This window comes from Dreissena polymorpha, chromosome 12, assembly GCF_020536995.1.
Source record: "Dreissena polymorpha isolate Duluth1 chromosome 12, UMN_Dpol_1.0, whole genome shotgun sequence".
Lineage (NCBI taxonomy): Eukaryota > Metazoa > Mollusca > Bivalvia > Myida > Dreissenidae > Dreissena > Dreissena polymorpha.
Window position 1 is genome coordinate 10808207 of NC_068366.1, and position 26218 is coordinate 10834424.

Consider the following 26218-nt stretch of genomic DNA (forward strand, 5'->3'; position numbering starts at 1 on the left):
TAGAAAATCTTATTACATTCAAAATCTTCTTTACTAGAATTGAGTTTTAAAGGCTTCATTTCCAACCTAAAGATACTGATGAGCAGCAAACAGCATAATACCTGAACAGACTGCGAGTTACTCTCAAGCTGTTCTAGTTTTATGCTGGTTGCAAAAGCCATTTTCACTTTGGTTCTGAGTGGGAAACGGTTAAGGTGTCATCCCAGAGTAGCCTGTGCAGTTATGTTTTTAGGGAGAATCTGGTTTAGGAAGACTGTACATGCTAAGCTGGGACAACACTTTACGTGCAAGCATTAAGCCCAGTTTCTTCAGAATGCGGCTCAATTGATTTCAATGGTGGTACCAATCTCGTTAGTGGGAATGTAGCATTAAGTCTGATTTGATTGCCTGTGTCGCATTGTATTGATATAATTGCATGGCTTACTTTTTAAATAGACACATTTCAAGATTTGTACAAGTAAATTTTGTCAATAACTTGTCAAACTTTGTGTTTTATTTATTTGTGTATATTCTTTGAATTGGGTTTCAAACATTTGGGCACAATGTGAAATGTGTTGATTGTTAAGTGTAATAATTATCATCTTTGTCATTTTGTTTGGAAAATGTTGACATTTGAAAGAAATAATAATTCAAATTTTTTTATTAGAATCTCAATACATATTCCCTGTTCATGAAACACACCTTACAGCACTGAAAAACAATCAATATCTACAAAACAAAACATGTAGTAAGAAAAAATTGAATGTAAAGATCACTTCTTGTCAGAGAATGAAAGCATAGAATGTAGCCTTGCTTTGGGACAATGGTGCTTATGCATGTTAGCAAAGTGTTGTCCGAGATAAGCCTGTGCACACTGCACAGGCTAATAAGGGATAACATTTTCCGCCTTAACTAAATTTTCACTAAGAAGAGACTTCCGTTAAACAAAAAAATACATAAAAGTGAAAAGTGTTGTCCCTGATTAGCCTGCATGGACTGCACATGCTTATCTTTGAGAACACTTTATGCAAATGAATTATGCCCAGTTTTCTCTGAGCAGGTTTAATTAGAAGTACTAAGAGACTGTTCAAATAGCTATTCTCTCATCAGTACTTTAGTTGACAGCACACCTTCTTACTGACTGCTACTTCATTTTAGCTCCCCAAGAAAAAATTTATTTGAAGAAATACACTGAGCTATGTAGAAGTGTTTACTTAAATTATTTAAAAACATAGTTTCTGGATGATATCTCAAGAATGTTTAACCTTTTCATAGAATTTGTGTGCACTGTTCAATATCATGAAATACAGAACAAGTTTGATTTTGGTTTCAACACACAAAATTGTTCATGCATATAATGAGCAATTCACTTGGAAAACCATCATGTGCTTTAAGTCAATGATTAAACCAGGCACAGGCTAATCAGGGACCACACCTAATGCCTTGACTGGATTTTCATTTGGAAGATAATTCTTTTAAAAGAGAGGCGAAAAGTATCATCACTCATTAGCCTGTGCAGACAGCACAGGCTAATCTTGGACAATACTTAACGCACATGCATTAAGCCCTGTTTTCCCAGAGTGTGGGTCATATGTTCTGTTACTGTAAAGTTAGAATGGAAACTTGTATACTCATAAAACTGGGCAAATCATGCACACTAATATGTTGAAGTTGGCAACAAGTATTTCCAAGTGCAATAGTATATTTGCTAAAAAAATGATTCTTACTAAAGGCTCTTATATTGTTTTGACCCTTGTTATTTCTTGGACTGTAGTTCTGGTGTTTTTCAAGCCTGAAATGGAGTCTTGCTCTTGGAAAATGGGGTTTAATTCGTTAACGGAAAGTGTCGTCCTAGATTAGCTTGTGCACAGGTTAATCAGGGAAGACACATTCTACAAGACTTTACGCACATGCATTAACCCTTCACCACTTAGATTCGTATTTTTACGCATTATGTAGTCCCTTAGGAAGTTAAATTTAATTAAAGACTTTTCCTACTAGATTCAAGTTTTAAAGGCTTCATTTCCAACCCTAAGATACTGATGAGCAGCAAACAGCATTAAACCAGAACAGACTGCGAGTTACTTGCAGGCTGTTCTGGTTTTATGCTGTTTGCATATAGCCATTGTCACTTTACTTCTGAGTTGGAAAGGGTTAGGCCTCGTTTTCCCAGAAGGCCACTCAATTTTTGTTGTTGCTCTTTATCAAGTTTAACATCAACATAAAAGGATCTCTGGTTGGCATCCACTAACCCTTCCCTCATCAGAAGAAATGTGAAAATGGCTATTGCACCCGCCATAAAACCAGAACTGAGCCTGTGAGTAACTCGCAGTCTGTTCAGGTTTTATGCTGTTTGCTGCTCATCAGTATCTTAAGGTTGAAAATTAAGCCTTTAAAACTTGATTCTAGTAAAGAAGATTTTAAATTTAATAAGATTTTCTAAGGGACTACAAACGCTACAAAGTGCGTCTATAAAGGGTTAAGTGTTAAATATACCTTAATAATATGAGTGGGACTGTGGGAAAATTATGTTATTGCATGTGTAAAAAGTGTTGTTCTAATTAAGGACAATTTAGGGACAACTTTTTGCATCTAAACTGAATTTTTGATTAAAAGAGACTTAATAAAAATGAAAAATTCCATGAAAGCTGAAATTGTCCTCCGTGTGCAGTCTGCACATGCTAGTCTGGGAAAGTTGCCACAGGCTTATTTTGTACAACACTCTAAGTGCATGCATTAATGCATTGCTTAACTTGTACAACACTCTAAGTACATGCATTAATGCATTGCTTATCTTGTACAACACTCTAAGTACATGCATTAATGCATTGCTTATCTTGTACAACACTCTAAGTACATGCATTAATGCATTGCTTATCTTGTACAACACTCTAAGTACATGCATTAATGCATTGCTTATCTTGTACAACACTCTAAGTACATGCATTAATGCATTGCTTATCTTGTGCAACACTCTAATTACATGCATTAATGCATTGCTTAACTTGTACAACACTCTAAGTGCATGCTTTAATGCATTGCTTATCTTGTACAACACTCTAAGTGCATGCATTAATGCATTGCTTATCTTGTACAACACTCTAAGTACATGCATTAATGCATTGCTTATCTTGTACAACACTCTAAGTGCATGCATTAATGCATTGCCAATAGCGCTGCAAATTTACTTTCAAGCATACAACAAATTGTCCTAGTAATTTTGTTTATTTATTATTTAAGGTTAAAGAAGTAACCTTATTATAAAATGTTTGATACACATCAAAGTGCCGAATTCCTTTTGTGGTTGCTAGATTGTCTTTGGTCATTGGTTTCTTGCATCATGTGTTGCTTGCACATTCAGACAAATTTTAATTTGTAATAAGTGTGTGTTTATAACATAATACATAAAAATATATACCTGTGCAGATTACTGTCAATGCCTTTGGTACTGTATTATTTTAACAGCATTTGTAATAATGCTTAATATAGACTTAATATAGTTTAACAATGAAAATATGCATATTTAACTAAGTTTCATATAATTTGTTGTTGTTAATGTTATAATTGTAAATACAATTTTTATGACTTTAATTGGTCTAATTTTTTTCTGCACATTTAAAACATGGTAAGACTAGTTCTTAATTAAAGACTATTATGTCAGCTTTGTATATAACCTATGGTATTTTTTTATTTTGATTTTTTTTTACAAAAACCTGTTGACACCACAAACTTAATATCATTATTAATGGCTTTTATACATAATCTGAAATATGGTATAATCTGGAAAATCTCGGAGTATAAACAGATCTGACCCATTCATAATAATTACAAAATCACATACCATATCAACCATTATTATTCAAACAAACTATATACAATGGGTCAGAATTGTTTGTTGAAGAAGGCTTAATAGAGCCGCGTTCTTGGCATAATGCATGTGCATAAGCAGTCATCCCAGATTAGCCTGTGCAGTCTGCACAGGCTAATCAGGGACGACAATTTCCGCCTAAATTTAATTTTTGCTAAGAAGACACTTCATTTAAATGAAAAATGTCATAAAAGTGGAAAGTGTCATCCCTGATTAGCCTGTGAGGATTGCACTGACTAATCTGGGATGACACTTTATGAACATGCATTATGCCCAGTTTTCTCAGAACGCGACTTGTATATGAAAATGGGACAGAATTGTTTATTGAAAAGGCTCAAATGTTCCCTTTCAGATGAACGAGGCCGAGCAAGCCCACTTTGTGATGTTCCTGTCCCTGGATGGCGTGTGTGTCTCCATGATGAACCGTAACTATGAGGAGGTGGCGTTGCTATCGGTGACGTCACCCCCCGCAACGTGGGAGGTGGAGGTGAACACCCGCTGGAAGATACTCAATGTGGAGCTGCAGACGTGGCTGGAGGACCAATGGCGCAACCAACAGTCACACGCCAGTCTGCAGCAACAGTTTGAGGTGTGGGCTTATGAAAAAGGGGTAGACTGGGCCAGTATTCTCCCATATTCACCAAAGGATTGCTAGAATTAAGTATAAAAATAAACAATGTTCTTAAAACTGTACTGTACTAGAGCCACTTCCCAGTGAAGTCTAGTATGGCATTTAACGCATATAATTACCTCATTTTTTATTATGCTCCCTCCAAAATTTTTTTGGGGGAGCATATAGTCGCCGCTTCGTCTGTCCGTCCGTCCGTGTGTCCATCCATGTACAATTTTTGTCCGGGCTATTTCTCAGTAACTTATGACCGGAATTCAATGAAACTTTATGGGAAGCTTCACTACCAAGAGAAGATGTGCATATTATCCGCGTGTTCTGGTCGGATGATTTTTCACAGAGTTATGGCCCTTTGAAATTTTCCATTAACTGTACATATAGTGCAATTCTTGTCCGGGCTATTTCTCAGCAACTAATGACCGGAATTCAATGAAACTTCATGGGAAGCTTCACTTCCAAGAGGAGATGTGCATATTATCAGCAGGTTCTGGTCGGATGATTTGACAGAGTTATGGCCCTTTGAAATTTTCCATTAACTGTTCATATAGTGCAATTCTTGTCCGGGCTATTTCTCAGCAACTAATGACCGGAATTCAATGAAACTTTATGGGTAGCTTCACTATCAAGAGGAGATGTGCATATTATCAGTGGATTCTTGTCGGATGATTTTTCACAGAGATATGGCCCTTTGAAATTTTATTTAAAAAAATTATTGTCCCCCCAACTTCTATGCCCTCAAGCCGTTTCCTTTTATCTGAATATATAGTGCAATATTGTGACAAAAAAACCTTTGGGGAGCATCACCTGTCTCCGCCGGTCTTGTTTAAGACAGTTTGCAAATGACATATCCTGCATTTATGCCTGTATATAGTCACACTCTGAAGAATGTTTTCTTGGGTCTAAGTCAATTCTTTATTCTTAACCCTTTACCACTTAGAGACGTATTTTTACGCATTTGTTGTCATTTAGAAAGTTTAATTTATTTTAACTTTATTGTTTAAGACCTTCCTTACTAAATTCAAGTTTGAAAGGCTTCATTTCCAACCTATAGATACTGATGAGCAGCAGACAGCATAAAACCTGAATAGACTGCGAGTTACTCACAGGCTGTTCTGTTTTTATGCTGTTTGCACATAGCCATTTTCACGTTGCTTCGAAGTGGGAAAGGGTTAAGAGTGAGAATTGGTTGGTGAATACAGGTCTGGATGAGCCATGGACATCTGTCTGTCCGTCTGGCTGTCTGTTTGGAGAAATTATTTTGAAGAAGCCATAAAACTTGTTTAGACTCCTAATGCTGTGGCACATTAAAAAGTCCAATAAAGTGACATTTTCTTTAAACATTTAAAATATCTTATGGATTAAGTATTTAACAAGCCTTGATAGAAAATCTGAAATTTCTTTTTTACGAAATTTTAATTGTACAATATTTTAACTGTCAGGTATTGGTTCAATTGATACGAAGTGGTTCTTTTTATGTCCCCCACTATAGTAGTGGGGGACATATTGTTTTTGCCCTGTCTGTCTGTCTGTCTGTTGGTCTGTTTGCGCCAACTTTAACATTTTGCAATAACTTTTGCTATATTGAAGATAGCAACTTCATATTTGGCATGCATGTGTATCTCATGAAGCTGCACATTTTGAGTGGTGAAAGGTCAAGGTCATCCTTCAAGGTCAGAGGTCAAATATATGTGGCCAAAATCGCTCATTTTATGAATACTTTTGCAATATTGAAGATAGCAACTTGATATTTGGCATGCATGTGTATCTCATGGAGCTGCACATTTTGAGTGGTGAAAGGTCAAGGTCAAGGTCATCCTTCAAGGTCAGAGGTCAATTATATGTGGCCAAAATCGCTCATTTCATAAATACTTTTGCAATATTGAAGATAGCAACTTGATATTTGGCATGCATGTGCATCTCATGGTGCTGCACATTTTGAGTGGTGAAAGGTTAAGGTCATCCTTCAAGGTCAGAGGTCAAATATATATGGCCCAAATCGCTTATTTTATGAATACTTTTGCAATATTGAAGATAGCAACTTGATATTTGGCATGCATGTGTATCTCATGGAGCTGCACATTTTGAGTGGTGAAAGGTCAAGGTCAAGGTCATCCTTCACAAGGTCAAGGTCATCCTACAATGTCAAACATCATATAGGGGGACATTGTGTTTCACAAACACATCTTGTTCAATTTCCATTAATCTTCTTTCATCTATTTAGTTCATAACGTGAACACGCGTTTAAAGTGGTATGAAATTAGTGATTTAATCTTCATTGAATTTAAAAACAGAATCATTCACTGACCTGCATCATGGAATAATGGTTCTAATGCCACATGTGGCTAGTTTAGCTGCAGTCTGTGCAGTAGCTCCCCTGTCCACTAATGAGACCACGAAACCGTGTCTGAGTTTATAGCGGACAGAGTACTTACTGACCAGACTGTTTGATTGCGCAGGCTTGGCTGGCTCATATTAACTTTTATTCTATTTTTTTTGTTTCTGTGCTGTGTCATGCCTCTTTTTATTATATTAATTTACTAACATTTTTTTATATATTTGCATTTTCACCAGGCTAAAAGTAACATATTTATTATCTTGCTTTCAAATGATTATATCATCACACTTAAAACAAGCAAAGAAATAAGTATCTTCTATATAAGTTGCATTCTGGGAAGACTGGGCTTAATGCACGTGTGTAAAGTGTCATCAGACGACACTCTTGGCATAAATTTAATTTTCTTTTATAAGAGACCACCTTTTAAAGAAAAATTCCATAAAAGTGAAAAGAGACCTCCCTGATTGTGGACTGCATAGGCTAATCTGGGATGACACTCTGCACACATGCATACAACCCAGTTTTCCAAGAACAAGGCAAATAATATTATAGCTATTTTATGTGGTCATTTTTGTTCATTTGTGGAATATGGTGCTCATGGTGTTTATTATATGTATGTCATTTTCCCTGTTTGCACACAATGTGATTCAGGCTGACCTGAGCAAGATGCAGATGTTGAAGCCGTACATGGGGGCCCTACGGCGTAACTACAACCCGGGAATGTGGCTCAATTTCCGCAAGTCTCGACACCACGTCTCCCTGCATGCCCGCATTCAGAGGATACAAGTATGAGCCTGTAGCTCTTGTGCATAAAGTTTGGAAAGCCATATTTGAGCCTTGTCATGCGAAAAGGGGTTTTATGCTATATGCACATTCACACAGTCCGGTCAGGAGCTGCCCTGTCAGCTGTAAAGTCACGCAGGGTTTTATGGTCTCATAAGTGGACAGTGGAGCTCCTAACCAGATTGCACAATTGCACGGGCTGGTCTGGAACTATGGTGGCCGCATATAGAATCAGAACTTTTTTCATGACATGACACTTAATCCCTGTCAGACTCCTATTGAATATTCAAACATCTTGTGGCTGTTATTCTGTTTTTGTTTTGTTTTTAATTTTGCAGATAGACACCATTAAACTGTTGTCCAAATACCAATAACATGCATTTTATGTTGTGTATTTGGTTATTAAATTTAAGGTTTATTAAAAATTTGCATTTTATTGAAATATTTGAGAAAATAAGATGAAAACTGTCCTTGAACATCTTCCTCCTATGAGTGCTTGAAACTACAGAACATGAGCTGTGTCTTGCTAAAATGGGTCTTATGCAATATGCGGCCAATGTAGCTCCTAAACAGCCTGCTCAATTGCGCAGTTTGTGTGAAGTTATGCTTTCCACTTTAAAGCAATCCTTTGTTATGTGGTCTCATTAGCCGACAGGGTTATTCATGATTCGACAACGTGTATTGTGCAGGCTGCTCTGCAGCTATACTGGCGGCATATGGTATGAGGGAAGGTGTCATGTATGTCATGTATGAACAGGGTTTGAGATGTTAATAGCAGATTTTTTATGCACGAAAAGTGGGTTCACCAGTTATTTTCGATGTTAAATATATAAGCATATGTAAGCAAATGTGAATAGCAAACCATTAAAAAGTATATAAGCCTCTGGGAAGATGGGTTTGAAGTCATATGCGTAAAGTGTCATCCCAGTAAAGCATATGGAGTACGCACAGGATATTTATGGACAATACTTTCGGCTTAAACTGGATTTTTACCATGAAGAGACTTCCTTCAAACGAAAAATGAAATATAAATTAAGCCCTGTTTTTTCACAGGGCTAGGCATATATTAAAATATGTTAACATTTATTTCATAATGTCTGTATTTGTCCTCAGTTAGACAACCAGCTGCCAGATGCCTATTTCCCGACGGTGCTCTACCCCTGTCCCATCCCTGTGTATATCCTGAGAAAGAAGGGACAGAAACCCTTCATGGAGTTTGGCATGATGAGACGAACAGTCCCTGAGAACAATGTGGACACATTTAGGTATAGTAGCGTCTGGTTATAGGTTGGGTTTTGATGGTGGTGGAATGTTACTTCTTAGGAGATAATGGTGGTTGTGGTGTAGGTAGTAATTATGATAATAATGATCCTGGTGATAATTGATGATGATTTAAACAAATGTCCAGAATTGTTTTGTAAAGAAACAGGTCATGTCTGTAGTAGTGTTTCTTTGGTTGTAGTGGTTGTTATGGTTGAAGTTGTAGTGGTGGTGGTGGCATCAATTATAATTGTTATGATGTATGATATTTTGGAAAAGGCTACAGAAGATTAACTTAAATGTATTTACATACGTTATAATGGAATTTTTATTCATAAGGGAACACACAACCTTACAGACACGTTTCATGTGTACAATTAAGGTATGTCATTATGTACACATTTCTTGTATCTTCTCTCTTACTTCATCAGTTTTAAGCTCACCTGTCACGAAGTGACATGGTGAGCTTATGTGACCGTGTGATGTCCGGCGTCCGTTGTGTGTGCGTGTGTGCGTGCGTCAGTCAACAATTTGTTTGTGTAGACAGAAGAGGTTACAGTTTTCATCCAATCTTTATGAAATTTGGTCAGAATGTTTATCTTGATGAAATCTGGGTTGGGATTGTATTTGGGTCATCTGGGGTCAAAAACTAGGTCACTAGGTCAAAAACTAGGTCACATAATAGGTCAAATAATAGAAAAACCTTGTGTAGACAATAGAGGTCGAAGTTTTCATCCAATCTTTATGAAATTCGGTCAGAATATTTATCTTGATGAAATCTGAGTTGTGATTGTATTTGGATCATCTGGGGTCAAAAACTAGGTCACTAGGTCAAAAACTAGGTCAAATAATAGAAAAACCTTGTGTAGACAATAGAGGTCGCAGTTTTCATCCAATCTTTATGAAATTTGGTCAGAATGTTTATCTTGATGAAATCTGGGTTGGGAATGTATTTGGGTCATCTGGGGTCAAAAACTAGGTCACTAGGTCAAATAATAGAAAAACCTTGTGTAGACAATAGAGGTCGCAGTTTTCATCCAATCTTTATGAAATTAAGTCGGAATGTTTATCTTGATAAAATCTGGGTCGGGATTGTATTTGGGTCATCTGAGGTCAAAAACTAGGTCACTAGGTCAAAAACTAGGTCACTAGGTGAAATAATAGAAAAACCTTGTATAGACAATAGAGGTCGCAGTTTTCATCCAATCTTTATGAAATTTGGTCAGAATGTTTATCTTGATAAAATCTGGGTTGGGATAGTATTTGGGTCATCTTAGGTCAAAAACTAGGTCACTATGTCAAATAATAGAAAATCCTTGTGTAGACAATAGAGGTCACAGTTTTCATCCAATCTTCATGAAATTTTGTCAGAATGTTTGTCTTGATGAAATCTGGGTTGGGATTGTATTTGGGTCACCTGGGGTCAAAAACTAGGTCAATAGGTCAAATATTAGAAAAACCTTGTGAAGACAATAATGGTCACAGTTTTCATCCAATCTTTATGAAATTTGGTCAGAATGTTTATCTTGAAGAAAACTGGGTTGGGATTGTATTTGGTTAGTCAGGTGAGTGATTCAGGGCCATCATGGCCCTCTTAATGGATTTATGGCTCTTGATTGTCTGGAAAAATGTTCTATTTGTGCCGCGCTCTGAGAAAATGGGGTTTAATGCATGTGCGTAGAATGTCAACCCAGATTAGCCTTTTCAGTCGACACAGGCTTATCAGGGATGACATTTTCTACTTTTATTGTACTTTTTGTTTAAAGCAAGTTTCTTCTTAGCTTAAATCCAGTTATGACGGAAAGTGCTGTCCCTGATTAGTCAATATTTACTGTACAAACTAACCTGGGGTGACACTTTAATCACATGCATAAATGCCCATTAATTCTCAGAGCACGGCACATGTGTACCCTTCAGGTATGTGAAGTTCCTTGTACAAGAGTTCAACATAAAGATCGACAAAGGCTTCATCCTCTCTCTCTACGATGTCTTTGCTCATCTGCTGCCCGAAAGCTCCTCGGAGGTAAGCCATTTGCATAAAAACTGATAATATAATGGTTGTCAAAATTTAATTAGTCATGTTTTGTCAAATATTTCTTTAGCATATGTTGTTTATATTGCAATGTAAAAGCTATTGCTGGTAAAATGTATAAGATGTGTTATAATTTGCATATATTACTTGTAAACTGTGTACCATGTGGAGTGGGATGCCCCCAATCCACCCAGGGAAAACAGTGCTTACTGCATGTGAATAAAGTGTTTTCCCAGATTAGCCTGTGCAGTCCACATAGCCAAACCAGGGGCGACACTTCTGATTAAACAGGATTTTTGTTTTTGAAGAAAAGATGCTTCCTTTAAGCAAAAAATGACATTGAAGCAAAAGCTGTTGTCCCTGATTAGCCTGTGTGGACTACACAGATTAATGTGGGACAGTAATTTATGCGCAAGCATAAAGCCATAATTTCCCAGAGTCTGACTCAATTATACTACAATTATTTTTATGCCCCTGGATCGAATGATCGGGGGCATATTGTTTTTTGGCCTGTCTGTCTGTCATTCTGTCCCAAAACTTTAACCTTGGTTAAAGTTTTGCGATAACTTTTGAAGTATTGAACATAGCAACTTGATATTAGGCATGCATGTGTATCTCATGGAGCTGCACATTTTGAGTGGTGAAAGGTCAAGGTCATCCTTCAAGGTCAAAGGTAAAAAAAAAAATCAAAGCGGCACATTAGGGGGCATTGTGTTTCTGACAAGCACATCTCTTGTTTATGCATAAAACACTTTTCTTGTTGGTCATGCACTAACAATGCATAGGCCAACCAGTCAGTGGTGACAGAGAAATACTGTCTCAATTGAAATCATTTTTTATGCCCCTGGATCGAATGATCGGGGGTATATTGTTTTTGGCCTGTCTGTCTGTCATTCTGTCCCAAAACTTTAACCTTGGTCATAATTTTTGCAATATTGAAGATAGCAACTTAATATTTGGCATGCATGTGTATCACATGGAGCTGCACATTTTGAGTGGTGAAAGGTCAAGGTCATCCTTCAAGGTCAAAGGTCAAGTATATGGCTTCAAAGCGCAGTAGGGGGAATTGTGTTTCACACACACAGCTCTTGTTTGTTAGTGGAAATGTGTAATATATGATTCTTGCTCTTGAAAAATTGGGCTTATTGCATGTGGGTAAAGTGTTGTCCCAGATTAGCATGTCGTGTGAGTATTCGTTTGAATGGAATTTTTTTCAGAGCAAAAATCCATTTAAGGCGCAACGTGACGTTCCTGATTATCTTGTGCAGATGCACATGCATTAAGTCCAATTTTTTCCAGAGGAAGGCTCTAGTATATTGTGAGAAATCTTGCTAGGCACAGACAAGAATCTGTGCACAATCATTGAATACACTCAATTATATTCAAATCATTAACCATTTTTTATACACATTTCTTAAATGCCATGCACATACACTGCATTGCCTCCCAGTCAGTGGTTGCAGTACTGTCTCAATCGGAATCATTTCTTGTTTTTGATAATATGTAATATAGGGCCTTGATGGATGTGCGTAAAGTACATTTGTGTATCATCCCAGATTAGCTTGTGCAGTCCACACAGGCTAATCAAGGATGACACTTTCAGCATACATTGACATTTTTGTTAGAAAGAGGTGTCCTTTTAAAGAAAAATTTCATAACAGCAGAAAGTAGGGTCGCTGATTAGCCAGTGCAAACTGCATAAGCTAATCTGGGACGACACTTTACACACATGCATTAATCCCAGTTTTCCCAGAGTGCGGCTCTATATGGTATCTGAATGCATGTGCTTGCAGAGTAGCCAGTTGCAGAGTGACCTCATGTTTACCCAGAAGTCTCTGCAGGAGGTCTCCATGGTGATGGTCCATAGCAACAAGGACAAGATGTATTTTGAGTTCCTGAAACTCTCTCCTTTAAAGGTCAGTTGTTGGGGTTATTGAAACTCTCTCCTTTAAAGGTCAGTTATTGGAAATTAAGATAACAACATGAAGTACTTATTCCAAACTCAACGTTGTACTAGGTGAAATAAATATTTTGTACACTTATTGTAGCACTTCTAAATTATTATCCTGGAATTTAAATAAAGGCAAAATTCGCCTTGTCCAGTCTCTGAGACTCTTCTTGTTTGATCCTCATGAAACTTTGTGGAACTGTTTTTGGGCCTAATACCTCGGCCATGTCAGATTAGCAGCAAAATCAATTGAATCATTTCTGGGTTATTCACCTGACTTCATTTATACCTTGATATTTGCGTACATTTTGACTTATGCAGAAGGTCCAAATATATTGATAACCCAAAATGAAATGTTTCCTCTAACATAAATACGCATTCGTCAAACCTTATATGGATGTTATCTATAAACACAATTAACACAGCCAAAGGCCCCTATCTGATTTTGAACTTGACATTTACTTTGCATTGGATTACCTTTCCTTTATTCGACCTTGACATATACCTTATTTTGGACTGGACTATTTCATTAGTTCCGAATTCTTGGTTAACCCAAAAATGTATGCATGTCCTCTAACATAGACCACGTTGTATACAAAGCTTTTATATTTGCTTAGATGATTTCTTGGACTGCAGTCAAAACACAAACATATCCTGATTTCATTGTGACCTTGATATTGACCTTCTAAAGGTAATTCAAAAAGTGTAAACGTTTGGTTGATTCAAATTGACCATTCTATTAACTTCAAAACTGCTTACTAAAAACATTTGAGACTTCTTTTCAACCTTCAGCATATTCACACCATCTTGCCTCATTTGACCTTTACCTTGACCTAATTTGGGGTAAGACTTCTTCAAATGGGAAAATTCATTGATATTGACAAAGCTTTTACCAGGGAATCTAGTATTTGAATGCAGCATCTTGTTTGCAAGATTTAGCCCATTCTGTAGGTCTATAAGCCACTAGCTTTAAATTTGTATAAAAAATAAAGTGTACAACTGTGTGAAAATTAACTTAATATTGTAAACTTCTTAATCTTTTCATTGTATTTAGTTCAATGTGAGTTTCTCGCTGAATGGCGCCGCCCACATGTCGCAGGAGAATCGACCAACCATCGTATCAGATGTTGTAGATTTCTTTCTTGGGTCTGTTGGTGCCACGTTCACTGAAATGAAGGATGTCCAGCTCAAGTAAGACATACATGTTGTACATATGAGCTATATATTGGGAAAACTGGGAATAGTGCATGTGCCTTAACCCTTTACCACTTAAATACGTATGTAACCCTTTACCACTTAGATACATATTTAACCCTTTGCCAGATACATATTTAACCCTTTACCACTTAGATACATATTTAACCCTTTCCCACTTAGATACATATTAAACCCTTTCCCACTTAGATACGTATTTAACCCTTTCCCACTTACATACATATTTAACCCTTTCCCACTTGGATACGTATTTAACCCTTTACCATTTAGATACGTATTTAACCCTTTACCACTTAGATATGTATTTAACTCTTTCCCACTTAGATACGTATTTTTAAACCTTTCCCACTTAGATACATATTTAACCCTTTCCCACTTTGATATGTAATTTACTCTTTCCCGTTTAGATATGTATTTAACCCTTTACCACTTAGATATGTATTTAACTCTTTCCCACTTAGATACGTATTTTTAAACCTTTCCCACTTAGATACATATTTAACCCTTTCCCACTTTGATATATAATTTACTCTTTCCCGTTTAGATACGTATTTAACCCTTTACCACTTAGATATGTATTTAACTCTTTCCCACTTAGATACGTATTTTTAAACCTTTCCCACTTAGATACATATTTAACCCTTTCCCACTTTGATATGTAATTTACTCTTTCCCGTTTAGATATGTATTTAACCCTTTCCCACTTTGATATGTAATTTACTCTTTCCCGTTTAGATATGTATTTAACCCTTTACCACTTAGATATGTAATGAACTCTTTCCCACTTAGATACGTATTTTTAAACCTTTCCCACTTAGATACATATTTAACCCTTTCCCACTTTGATATGTAATTTACTCTTTCCCGTTTAGATACGTATTTAACCCTTTACCACTTAGATATGTATTTAACTCTTTCCCACTTAGATACGTATTTTTAAACCTTTCCCACTTAGATACATATTTAACCCTTTCCCACTTTGATATGTAATTTACTCTTTTTCCGTTTAGATATGTATTTAACCCTTTACCACTTAGATATGTATTTAACTCTTTCCCACTTAGATACGTATTTTTTAACCTTTCCCACTTAGATACATATTTAACCCTTTCCCACTTTGATATGTAATTTACTCTTTCCCGTTTAGATATGTATTTAACCCTTCACCACTCAGATACGTATTTTGACGCATTTGTGGTCTCTTAGAAAGTTAAATTTAATAAAGACCTTTCTTACTATATTCAAGCTTTAAAGGCTTCATTTCCAACCTTCAGATACTGATAAGCAGCAAACAGCATAAAACCTGAACAAACTGCGAGTTACATGTACCTGCCGGCTGTTCTGGATTTATGCTGTTTGCACATAGCCATTTTCACTTTGCTTCTGAGTGGGAAAGGGTTAATCGTCGTCCCAGAAAAGCCTGTGCAGTCGGCACAATTTTTTTCTCTAGCTCAATAGTCAAGATTGTTCATAACCATAAATTTTCTTAATCACTACGTTTGTCATATACAAAGTGGCCCTATAGCGGTAAAGATTTTCAAGATAGTCCACTGTTGGTGATTGTAGACATGCTACATGATCAATTGTTAGCCATTTTTTGATATTCAACTTGGCCAACTGATGGCTATTTTATGTCCCCCAGTCTAAACTGGGGGACATATTGTTTTTGCCCTGTCTGTTTGTTGGTTTGTTTGCGTCAAACTTTATCATTGGCCATAACTTTTGCAATGTTGAAGAAAGCAACCTGATATTTGGCATGCACATGTATCTCATGGAGCTGCACATTTTGAGTTGTGAAAGGTAAAGGTCATCCTTCAAGTTCATCCTTCAAGGTAAATGGTCAAATATATGGGGGGGGGGGGACATAGTGTTTCACAAACACATCTTGTTTATTTTATTTTTTGTAGAGAAACAGATTTAACACACTTAAAACACTTGATGATCATAATTTCTTTTAGTGTTTTTCATTACACTTGTTTTTTGACAAAATTCAAATTTACTTTTGGCAATCTTGGATAGTTTTTAACAGACTGTCGCCATTTAAATTTTTTGCAGATTTACATGAAAATTTAGTCAGTTGATGAACATAGAGCATTGTACTGTTTGAACTAATTTCCTTCTACAAAATTGCAGTCTTATGGCCAGCTTGGATTTAATTTTCCTGACTGGATGGCATTTTTTAAGCTAACTCCTTTTTTAGCTCACCTGAGCGATAGCTCGGGGTGAGCTATTGTGATCACTCAGCGTCCGGCGTCCAGCCGTCCGTCTGTCTGTAAACAATTTGTAAATATCTTCTTCTACTAAACCATTGAGCCAATTTCAACTAAATTTCATGTGGAGCATTCCTAGGTCATGGGACAAAAAAATTGTTAAAAAAAATTTGATCACATAACCAAGATGGCCGCCATGACCATATATATGTAAAAACCTTAAAAAATCTTCTTGTCAGAAACCACTCATCAGATTTTCAAAAAATTTCACACGGATGACCTTTGAAGGCTCCCCTGAAAAAGTTGTTCAATGAAATTTGATTCGTCAAAAAACATGGCCGCAGGAGCTCGTTGAACTTTGCATGTTTATTCGTTTTTGCCTATTTTGTGAAAACTTTCAAAAATCTTCCACATTTTTGTCCGATCCTTTCCAAATTTACACAGTGTCTTTATATCAATGAGGACACGAACCCTACAAAAAATGAGCATTATTGGTCCATGAAGTACAGAATTTCCTCCCCTTGAATTGAGAAAATGGTTTTTATGCAATAAAGTCCAAATTTTTCATCCAATTCTTTCCAAACTTGTAAGGATTTAGCATGGTTCAAACAAGGGAAACAACTATGGTGTATGCATGTTCTTTTTATTACAGATTTGCCTCCCTTTAATTCATTCAAAATCTCATTTTACAGCAGAGATTCCAAATCTGACCTGTAAATGAGCCCCATATTTACTGCCAGTGCTAGGTTACCTTTTCCCATTTGATCATTCTTAAGTATTGGTCTTGTAATGCTGCTACTGCTTCTGCTACTGCTACTGCTACTACTACTACTACTACTACTACTACTACTACTACTACTACTACAACTACTACTACTACTACTACTACTACTTCTACTACTACTACTACTACTACTACTTCTACTACTACTACTACTACTACTACTGCTACTACTACTACTACTGCTACTACTACTACTACTACTACTACTACTACTACTACTACTACTACTACTACTACTACTACTACTACTACTAGTACTACTACTACTAGTACTACTACTACCACCACCACCACCACCACCACCACCACCACCGCCACCACCACCACCACCACCACCACGTCTACTATTACTACTTCTACTACTACTGCCACTACTACTACTACTTTTACCACTACTACTACTACTACTACTACTACCACTACTACTACTACTACTACTACTACTACTACTACTACTACTACTACTACTACTACTTCTACTACTACTACTACTACTACTACTACTTCTACTACTACTACTACTACTACTTCTACTACCACTAGTACTACTACTACTACTACAACTACTATTACTACTACTACTACTACTACTACTACTACTACTACTACTACTACTACTACTACTACTACTACTACTACTACTACTACTACTACACCACTACCACCACCACCACCACCACCACCATTCACAGTGACAGAAAATGTATTCACACAATGGCTGCTACTACAACTTATAGCCCATATAGGGGGGCATGCATGTTTTACAAACAGCCCTTGTTTCTATAGGATTTTAACCACAACTGTTCATGTTTATCTCCGACATATTTTTAGGTCACCTGTCATGAAGTGACACGGTGAGCTTATGTGATCGTGTGATGTCCGGCGTCCGTTGTGCGTGTGTCCGTGCGTCCGTCCGTCAACAATTTGTTTGTGTAGACAGTAGAGGTCACAGTTTGCATCCAATCTTGATGAAATTTGGTCAAAATGTTTATCTTGATGAAATCCGGTTTGGGATTGTATTTGGGTCATCTGGGGTCAAAAACAAGGTCACTAGGTCAAATAATAGAACAACCTTCTGTAGACAATAGAGGTCACATTTTTCGTCCAATCTTTATGAAATTTGGTCAGAATGTTTATCTTGATGAAATCTGGGTTGGGATTTTATTTGGGTCATCTGGGGTCAAAAACTAGGTCAATAGGTCAAATAATAGAAAAACCTTGTGTAGACATTAGAGATCACAGTTTTCATCCAACCTTTATGAAATTTGGTCAGAATTCTTGATGAAATCTGGGTGGGATTGTATTTGGGTCATCTGGGGTAAAAATCTAGGTCAAATAAATAGAAAAACCTTGTGTTGACAACAGAGGTCACAGTTTTCATCCAATATTTATGAACTGTGGTCAGAATGTTTATCTTGATGAAATCTGGATTGGGATTGTATTTGGGTCATCTAGAGTCAGGAACTAGGTCACTAGGTCAAATCATAGAAAAACATTGTGTAGACAATAGAGGTCATAGTTTTCATCTGATCTTAATGAGTCGGGTGAGCGATTCAGGGCCATCATGGCCCTCTTGTTTATCGTAAGGCACATTCAGAGATAGCTCTAGTCATTACAGGAGTCTTTGATTCTGTTGCTGTTAATATTAAAAGATACTTGTAGGGTTATCTTATATGCTCTAAATACATACATACATATTTTTTAATGTGTGAACCAGCATTGATATCTTAGAGAAAAATATCAATTGGTAATCAGAACGAGAATTTTATTCAATGTACATGTCAGTTAATTATCTCAAGTTTCAAAATAAAGCATCCTATATTATTGATGCATAACAAGCCGTCTACAGTCATCCATTCAGGACATTTTGAAGATCATAATACATTTAAGTGTAATGTATTATGAATTTTCTTTGAAAACATTCATAAGGACTATTGGCAATCTTTCAATTTTTTTTGCAGACTTTTTTCTATCTTAGATTTTGGAATATTTACTTTATAATTCATTCAGTTAATGAAAGAAAGATTGAAAGATTTTAAGTGTTTCACTTTTCAGGATGGCTTACTTGGAGGTGACTGGCCAGTCGTTGTCATGGTTACAGCTGAGTGGCCTCATTCAGGCCCACTACACGCATCAGTTCATACAGCAGGCCTACGTACTCATACTGGGCCTCGATGTCCTGGGGAACCCCTTCGGCCTCATCAGGGACTTCACACAGGGATTTGGGGACCTCTTCTATGAACCCTTCTTGGTAATGATTAAGCCTCGTTTTGGGAAATTCAGGCTTACTGCATGTGTGTCATGTGTCATCCAAGATGAGCCTGGGCAGACCACAAAGGCTAATCATGGACAACACTTTCCAACTGAACTGGACGGGTTTTTTAAAGAGAAAAATGTCATTAAAGCTGAAAGTGTCTTTACTGATTAACATGTGCGGAGTGCACTTGCTAATCTAGGACAACACTTTAGGCATGTGCCATAAGCCCAGTTTTCCAGAACTTTGCTCAATTGTATTAACATATACTACATATATAAGTTAATGTGTTTTGATTTTACTGTAGAGTTACACAAACAAAATGTGTCTTTTTATAAGTAAATCTTTAAAAGTAATTATTTGGATTTTTATTGTATATGTTATTTTAGAAATACATTTGTGTGATGTTTATATTAATCAATATGATGTGTAAAAATTCATTGAACTATGATTGTTTTAAACCCAATATTTGACCAGTGGACAGTTTTATCAAATAGATATTTGTTGGATTCGGTGGATTATCGATTTTAATTCAAAGAGGATATTTGTTGGATTTGGCGGATTATCGCTTTAATTCACGAGTGATCATAGAAAATATATATTTTCTATGATCATGAGTGAATAAAAATCGATATTCCACCAAATCCAACAAATTTTCTTTTAATTTTATGATTTTTTTCACTGTTTATATACATTGATAAAAAGTTTAACTAAAGAATTTCGCTGAGATAATGACGTCATTTCGTCAAAAAAATGATGTCATTTCACAGTAAACAGTGAAAATTATCGATAATTTTCACTGTTTGAAACTGTGAAATTATCAGTTTTGATTCACAGATATTTCTCTATAAACCACCGGAAAGCATAAAATAATAAAACATAAAATATAAGCCTTCATATTTTTATCCCCATTAATGAAGTTTGAGGGGTGGTGTATTAATGGAATCACTCTGTTGATTGGTCAGTCCACATGACATGTTTAAGTTTGTGACGAAAAATCCTGTAATACATCTAAAGCCATTGATTTAAAATTCTCATTGCCACATTCATGTAAGTGTACGGTAAGTAAGTTTTATTATGCCCAGTAATCCATACATTTATGAGTTATTTCCCTTGAACGAGTTGAGCTGAAAAACTGGTGTGCTGGTATGCAACACATTGTTGATACATGCTCTAGTTTGCCTTATAATGACTAGATGTTTTTCCATTATGTAAACTGCATCATACAAAAATGGGTGTAACGCCATGTGGGGTTTTCGTAGCTATAGACCAGCCTGTGCAATGGGGCAGTGTGCTCAGGAGCTACCCAGTCTGTTATGAAGTCATACCTGGTGTAAGGGTCTCATTAGTGGACAAGGCTGCTCCTGACTGTGGAGATCGGAAGCTAAGCTGGGTGTTTATGGCATAAGACCCATTTTTGCATGGCATGGCTCATTTTTCACATTATCCCTTGTTGAACATTCCAGGACACAGTTCAGGGCTCCGATGAGTTCTCAGAGAGTCTGATGAGAGGGGTGCAGAGCATGCTGGGAAATACTGTCGGTGAGCATTAAACAATATAATTACATGCAACATATATGAGCATAGCTCTTGGAAAACAGGTTTTAATACTTGTGCGTGAAGTGTTGTCTCAGATTAGCCTATGCAGTAAGCACAGGCTAAGAGGGGACCAATCTTTGTCTAAACTAGATTTTTTGCTACAATGAGACTCCCTTAAATGAAAAATACCGTAAACACGGAAAGTTTTGTCTCTAATTAGCGTGTGCAGACTGTACGTGCTTATCTTAAAGTTGGACAATACTTTATATGCAGGCATTAAACCCAGTTTTCCCAGAGCAAGACTCATATATATACAATATTCTTGATTTTTGACAACAGAGACTAAAAGAGGGGTAAAAAGAATTCTCTTTTAAAGTGTTCTATGAAAGTGAGATGCTAAATTAAATTTCACTGTATGATTCAACATTATTGGCCAGAGTATTCAATCCTTTTTCTAAAGTATACTAACTACACATCTAGTAAAGAAACGCCTTTTCTTGTGAAATAATTGATTTCCACTGAAAGTTTTTATTAATAAAATTTACATCTAACACCAGAAATAATGAATGGCTTATAAAATTCATATAGGAAATAAAAGTAGCATGGTTGTCACACTTAGGCTTTGTCAAGAGAATGTATATCATTATATCTCTCACAAAAACTAATTCAGGCATTTATTAAAATAAATTTATGCAAAATAATCAATAGTATCTACATTGTTTACTTGCAATATAACGCTTTCAGTATAAGACCTTAATCCACATGTAAACAACCATCTCTATAAAAAAGCAAAAACCTATTTTATTATGATTATGTTTATCCTATGTTTGCCTGATTCTAATTATTTCTCTAAAAAATTATTTACCAGCTTCTTGATAAAAACTGCTGTTGAATATGACTATAATCCTTGATGTCGTATATGTCATTGTCCAATGCATATAACCAACTTTTGTTTAACCAGATTCATTTATCATATTATAAAAATATATTGTTACAAGATATGAGTATTACTATGTAATTGTTGTGTGCATATGAAATGTAAAACGACCTCGCTTATAAACTCTTAAATATTATTCATGTACCCTTTAAAAAAAATTAATTCAAATGTTAACTGATTAACTTTTAACATCTACTTCTAAATATTATAAGAAAGTATACAATAGCTAAGCAATAAAACATTAATATTCGAATATGAAATGTCCTGTGTTAAATTTACACTGAATTGCATATGTTCTGTTTTATTCTTTATTATTAATTATATCTATTTCATTTTTGTGTATTTCCAGTGTACGGAAGTGCGCTTTTTGTGTCTCTATTTGGGACTAGTTGTTTATTGTTTTTTTCTCTCTCACTTTTGTCATTATTTTTCATACTTCTTCATTTCTATGGAACATTCATCTTCATGTTTCCATATTTTTTATTTTCTTTTTCTGCTTGTATGTATGTACATCTTATGTCTTATAATGGAAAGCAACTGGACATATTTAAAAATAGAAACTAACTGGACAATCACACACAAAGTTAAACTATCATTTAAATCACCCTCCACCTCTTTAAATGATTAAAATATGTACTTTGAATGTAAAAGGGCTTAATAACACAAATAAACGAATAAAAATATTCAAATGGTTAGACGATAAAAAATATAATGTATGCCTACTACAAGAATGTCACTTGACACATACTTTAGCACAAACCTTAAAAGATGAATGGGACGGAGATATCTATCTCAGTGGACAACATGCTAATAAACAAGGCATTGCCGTTCTAATTAAAAACAATATAGGGATCACAGTCGATAATTTTAACGAAATAATAATTGGCAGACTAGCAAGTATAGATATCAAAATACATAAAACAAAATTAACATTAATCAACATCTATGGTCCTAACATAGATGATTCCACATTTTACGAAACATTACAATCCTTTATAATTAATAACCAAGATAAAAACATTATAATCGGTGGTGATTTCAATACTGTCCTGAACCCATTATTAGATAAAAAGAAAGGAAACCTTTATACCCATCCTAAAAATAGAATCATTTTAAACAACATAATTGAAAACTACAATATGATAGACATCTGGCGCACAGTATATCCAAACGAAAGCAAATTCACCTGGCACTCAAACACAAAACCAACAATATTTTGTAGATTAGACTATTTTTTAATTTCTGAGTCTCTTTGCAACATTATTGACACATGTAACATAAAACCAGGATTAATGACTGACCACTCTCTAGTTGAACTTAAACTGCACAATATACAACCTGAAAGAGGCCCAGGATACTTTAAAATTAACAACAGCATCTTATTAGATACACAATATCAAACACAAATAAAACAGGAAATATTAAATACAGTTCAAAATAATAAAGATGCAAACCCAAACACCTTATGGGAAGTAATTAAAGGAAATATACGTAACACAACAATTAGATACACATCATTTAAACAAAAAGAAACACATAAACTTGAAACTGAAACCATCAAAACCATTGAAACACTTGAAAAACAATTGCATCAAACAAACACAAATGATACCACCGACATTGAAAATGAAATAACATTAAAAAAACAAATACTAGATGGAATCTATCATACACAACTCAATGGAATACTACTAAGAGCGCGTGCACAGCATGTTGAACACAATGAAAAAAATACAAAATACTTCGCAAACATTGAAAAACGTAGAAGTGAACAAAAAACTGTACACAAATTAGTAGTCAATGGCAAAGATATAACAAACAGAACTGAAATACTAGAAGAACAACGTTTATTTTTCGAAACCCTCTATAAACGAAAAAATGTTGAAAATAACACCCTTTTTAAAAATACACAACACGCTTTAAATCAAGAAGAAAAACTATTGTGTGACAGATTAATAAATGAATATGAATGTGGATTAGCACTAAAAGAAATGCAAAATAACAAAAGTCCAGGTTCTGATTGTATCACCATTGAGTTTTATAAAATATTTTGGAATGATATCAAAACACATTTAATTAATTCACTAAACTATTCATATAATAATGAAAACTTAACTACGCTTCAAAAACAAGGTATAATATCACTCATTCCAAAACCTGGAAAAAACTTAGAATCCTTATCGAACTGGCGCCCAATTAGTTTACTAAACAATGATTATAAAATTGCAACTAAAAGTATAGCAAACAGAATTAAAAAAACATTACCATCAATCATTTCAAAATCTCAATCTGGTTTCATAAAAGGACGTTACATTGGTGAAAACGTTCGTCTTATCCAAGAATGCATAAACTATTTCAACAATTCAAATAATCCTGGTCTAATATTCTTTGCAGACTTTGAAAAGGCATTCGATTCGCTTGATCACTCATTTATGTTGTCTTGCTTAGAAAATATGAACTTTGGTGAAAGTCTCATTCAATGGGTCAAACTATTCTATACCGATATTAACAGTATAATCATTAACAATGGCTTCTTTTCAAACAGTTTTAACATCGAACGAGGGGTTCGACAAGGATTTCCACTCTCATCATCGCTATTTATTATTTGCATCGAGTATCTATCACATCACATTCAATCAAATAAACACATAAAAGGCATATCACTAGAACCTGACGAAGAAATCAAACAGTCCCTATATGCTGACGATGCAACTTATTTTTTAAACGACAATTACGATTCTTTCCATAACCTCATAGAGTCGTTAACCCTTTACGGAATGATATCGGGTCTTAAACTAAACAAAAGTAAATGTACTGTGCTACGAGTAGGTAAATTAAAACAAAGTAATGTCCAATAAAAAAAGAAATGAAATTTAATTGGACATCCGATGAAGCCACAACGTTAGGAATTACTTTCACAAATAAGGAAAATGATACAGTTCTTAAAAACATACTTCCTAAATTGCAGAATTTTAAAAACTGCTTAAAATCATGGCATCACCGTAAACTTACACTAATCGGAAAAAAACACAGTATTGAAAACGTTTGCACTTCCTAAATTAATTTATGTATTAACAGTTCTCCCAAATCCACCAAATGATGTTATTAACGATATAAAATCAGCAATATTTAATTTCATATGGGACGGTAAGCCTGATAAAATAAAACGAACTCAGTTAATTCAATCCGTAGAAAATGGAGGTATCCAATTAACGAACATTGACTCATTCGTGAAGGCAATCAAATGCAGCTGGGTTAAAAGATACCTAGATAATACCAATACGAGTAAATGGAAATTATTCTACCAGAAAATCCTAAAAAAATATGGTGACTCCTTACTCTTTGAATGTAACATCAGCAATACTATCTTACATGAAATTGCAAACGAAAACATATTTCTGTCTGATGTTCTTTCAGCATGGAGTGATGTCACTCATAAACTAGAAACCAAAACCAGCAGTAAAACTATTGTATGGAACAATAAAGACATAACTTCAAACAATAAGACGTTTTTCTATAAAGGTTGGTTTGAACGAAGCATTAAATATGTCGACCAATTATATGACTTCAGAATTAAGGATTTTTACTCTTTTGATGATATATGCTACATATACGGAATACCTTCAAATAATTTCCTGAAGTATTACACACTAATCAAAAGCATACCCATACATATTAAATCTGAAATCAATACAAATAATACACCATGTACTCAAACAAAATTCGTAGAAAACATACTTGGAAGAAAAAACAAAACAAATAAAATATTGTACTTACTACAAATTAAAAACCCTACAGAAAACTCCAAAATCCAAAATAAATGGCAAGTCCTTTTCGGAGAACATGAACTTAATTGGAAACACATATTTACCATGCCATATAAAGCAACTGTTGAAAGCACACTGAGAAATTTTCAATATAAATACATCCATAGAATTATAGCTACAAATAAATATCTCTTTAAATGCAAATTATCTAATTCAAATCTGTGTGATTTCTGCAGTGAAAACATCGAAACTATAGAACATCTCTTTTGGGAGTGCAAACACATCCAGCCTATTTGGAATCAATTAGCATCTTTTCTTGAACAACAGCAACTAAACGTTAAACTATCTTTCTTAAATGTAAGTTTCGGAATTAACACATTGAAATCAATGGACTGTAATAATATTGTGAATTGTATTCTTATAATGATGAAATATATTATCTTTGTTATGAAGTACAAAAAACAAGTACCAAACTTTAATTGTTTTGTCCATAGTCTTAAACTAAAAATCCAAATTGAGAAAGAAATAGCCCTCAGTAATGACAGATTACAAATCTTTGAACAAAAATGGAATCGGATTAAATTCTCATAATGTTTGTCCACTTATATACAATTCACTCTAATGTTAGTTTATCTTTCTAAAATATATATATATTTTTTCAATCTTATAAGATCATTGT

General features: G+C 35.1%; 1 protein-coding gene across 3 annotated transcripts in view; it reads left to right on the forward strand.

Annotated features, from left to right (window-relative positions):
* The window catches only part of LOC127852144 (intermembrane lipid transfer protein VPS13A-like), a 175604-nt gene that overhangs the window by 129139 nt on the left and 20247 nt on the right, over nucleotides 1-26218 (forward strand). For all 3 annotated transcript variants that reach the window (XM_052385967.1, XM_052385968.1, XM_052385969.1), the window contains 8 exons: nucleotides 4200-4436; nucleotides 7462-7596; nucleotides 8707-8858; nucleotides 10771-10876; nucleotides 12679-12801; nucleotides 13888-14024; nucleotides 19098-19293; nucleotides 20763-20838. In XM_052385967.1, coding sequence (XP_052241927.1) covers nucleotides 4200-4436; nucleotides 7462-7596; nucleotides 8707-8858; nucleotides 10771-10876; nucleotides 12679-12801; nucleotides 13888-14024; nucleotides 19098-19293; nucleotides 20763-20838 — 1162 coding nt within the window. The remainder of the gene's footprint in view (nucleotides 1-4199; nucleotides 4437-7461; nucleotides 7597-8706; nucleotides 8859-10770; nucleotides 10877-12678; nucleotides 12802-13887; nucleotides 14025-19097; nucleotides 19294-20762; nucleotides 20839-26218) is intronic.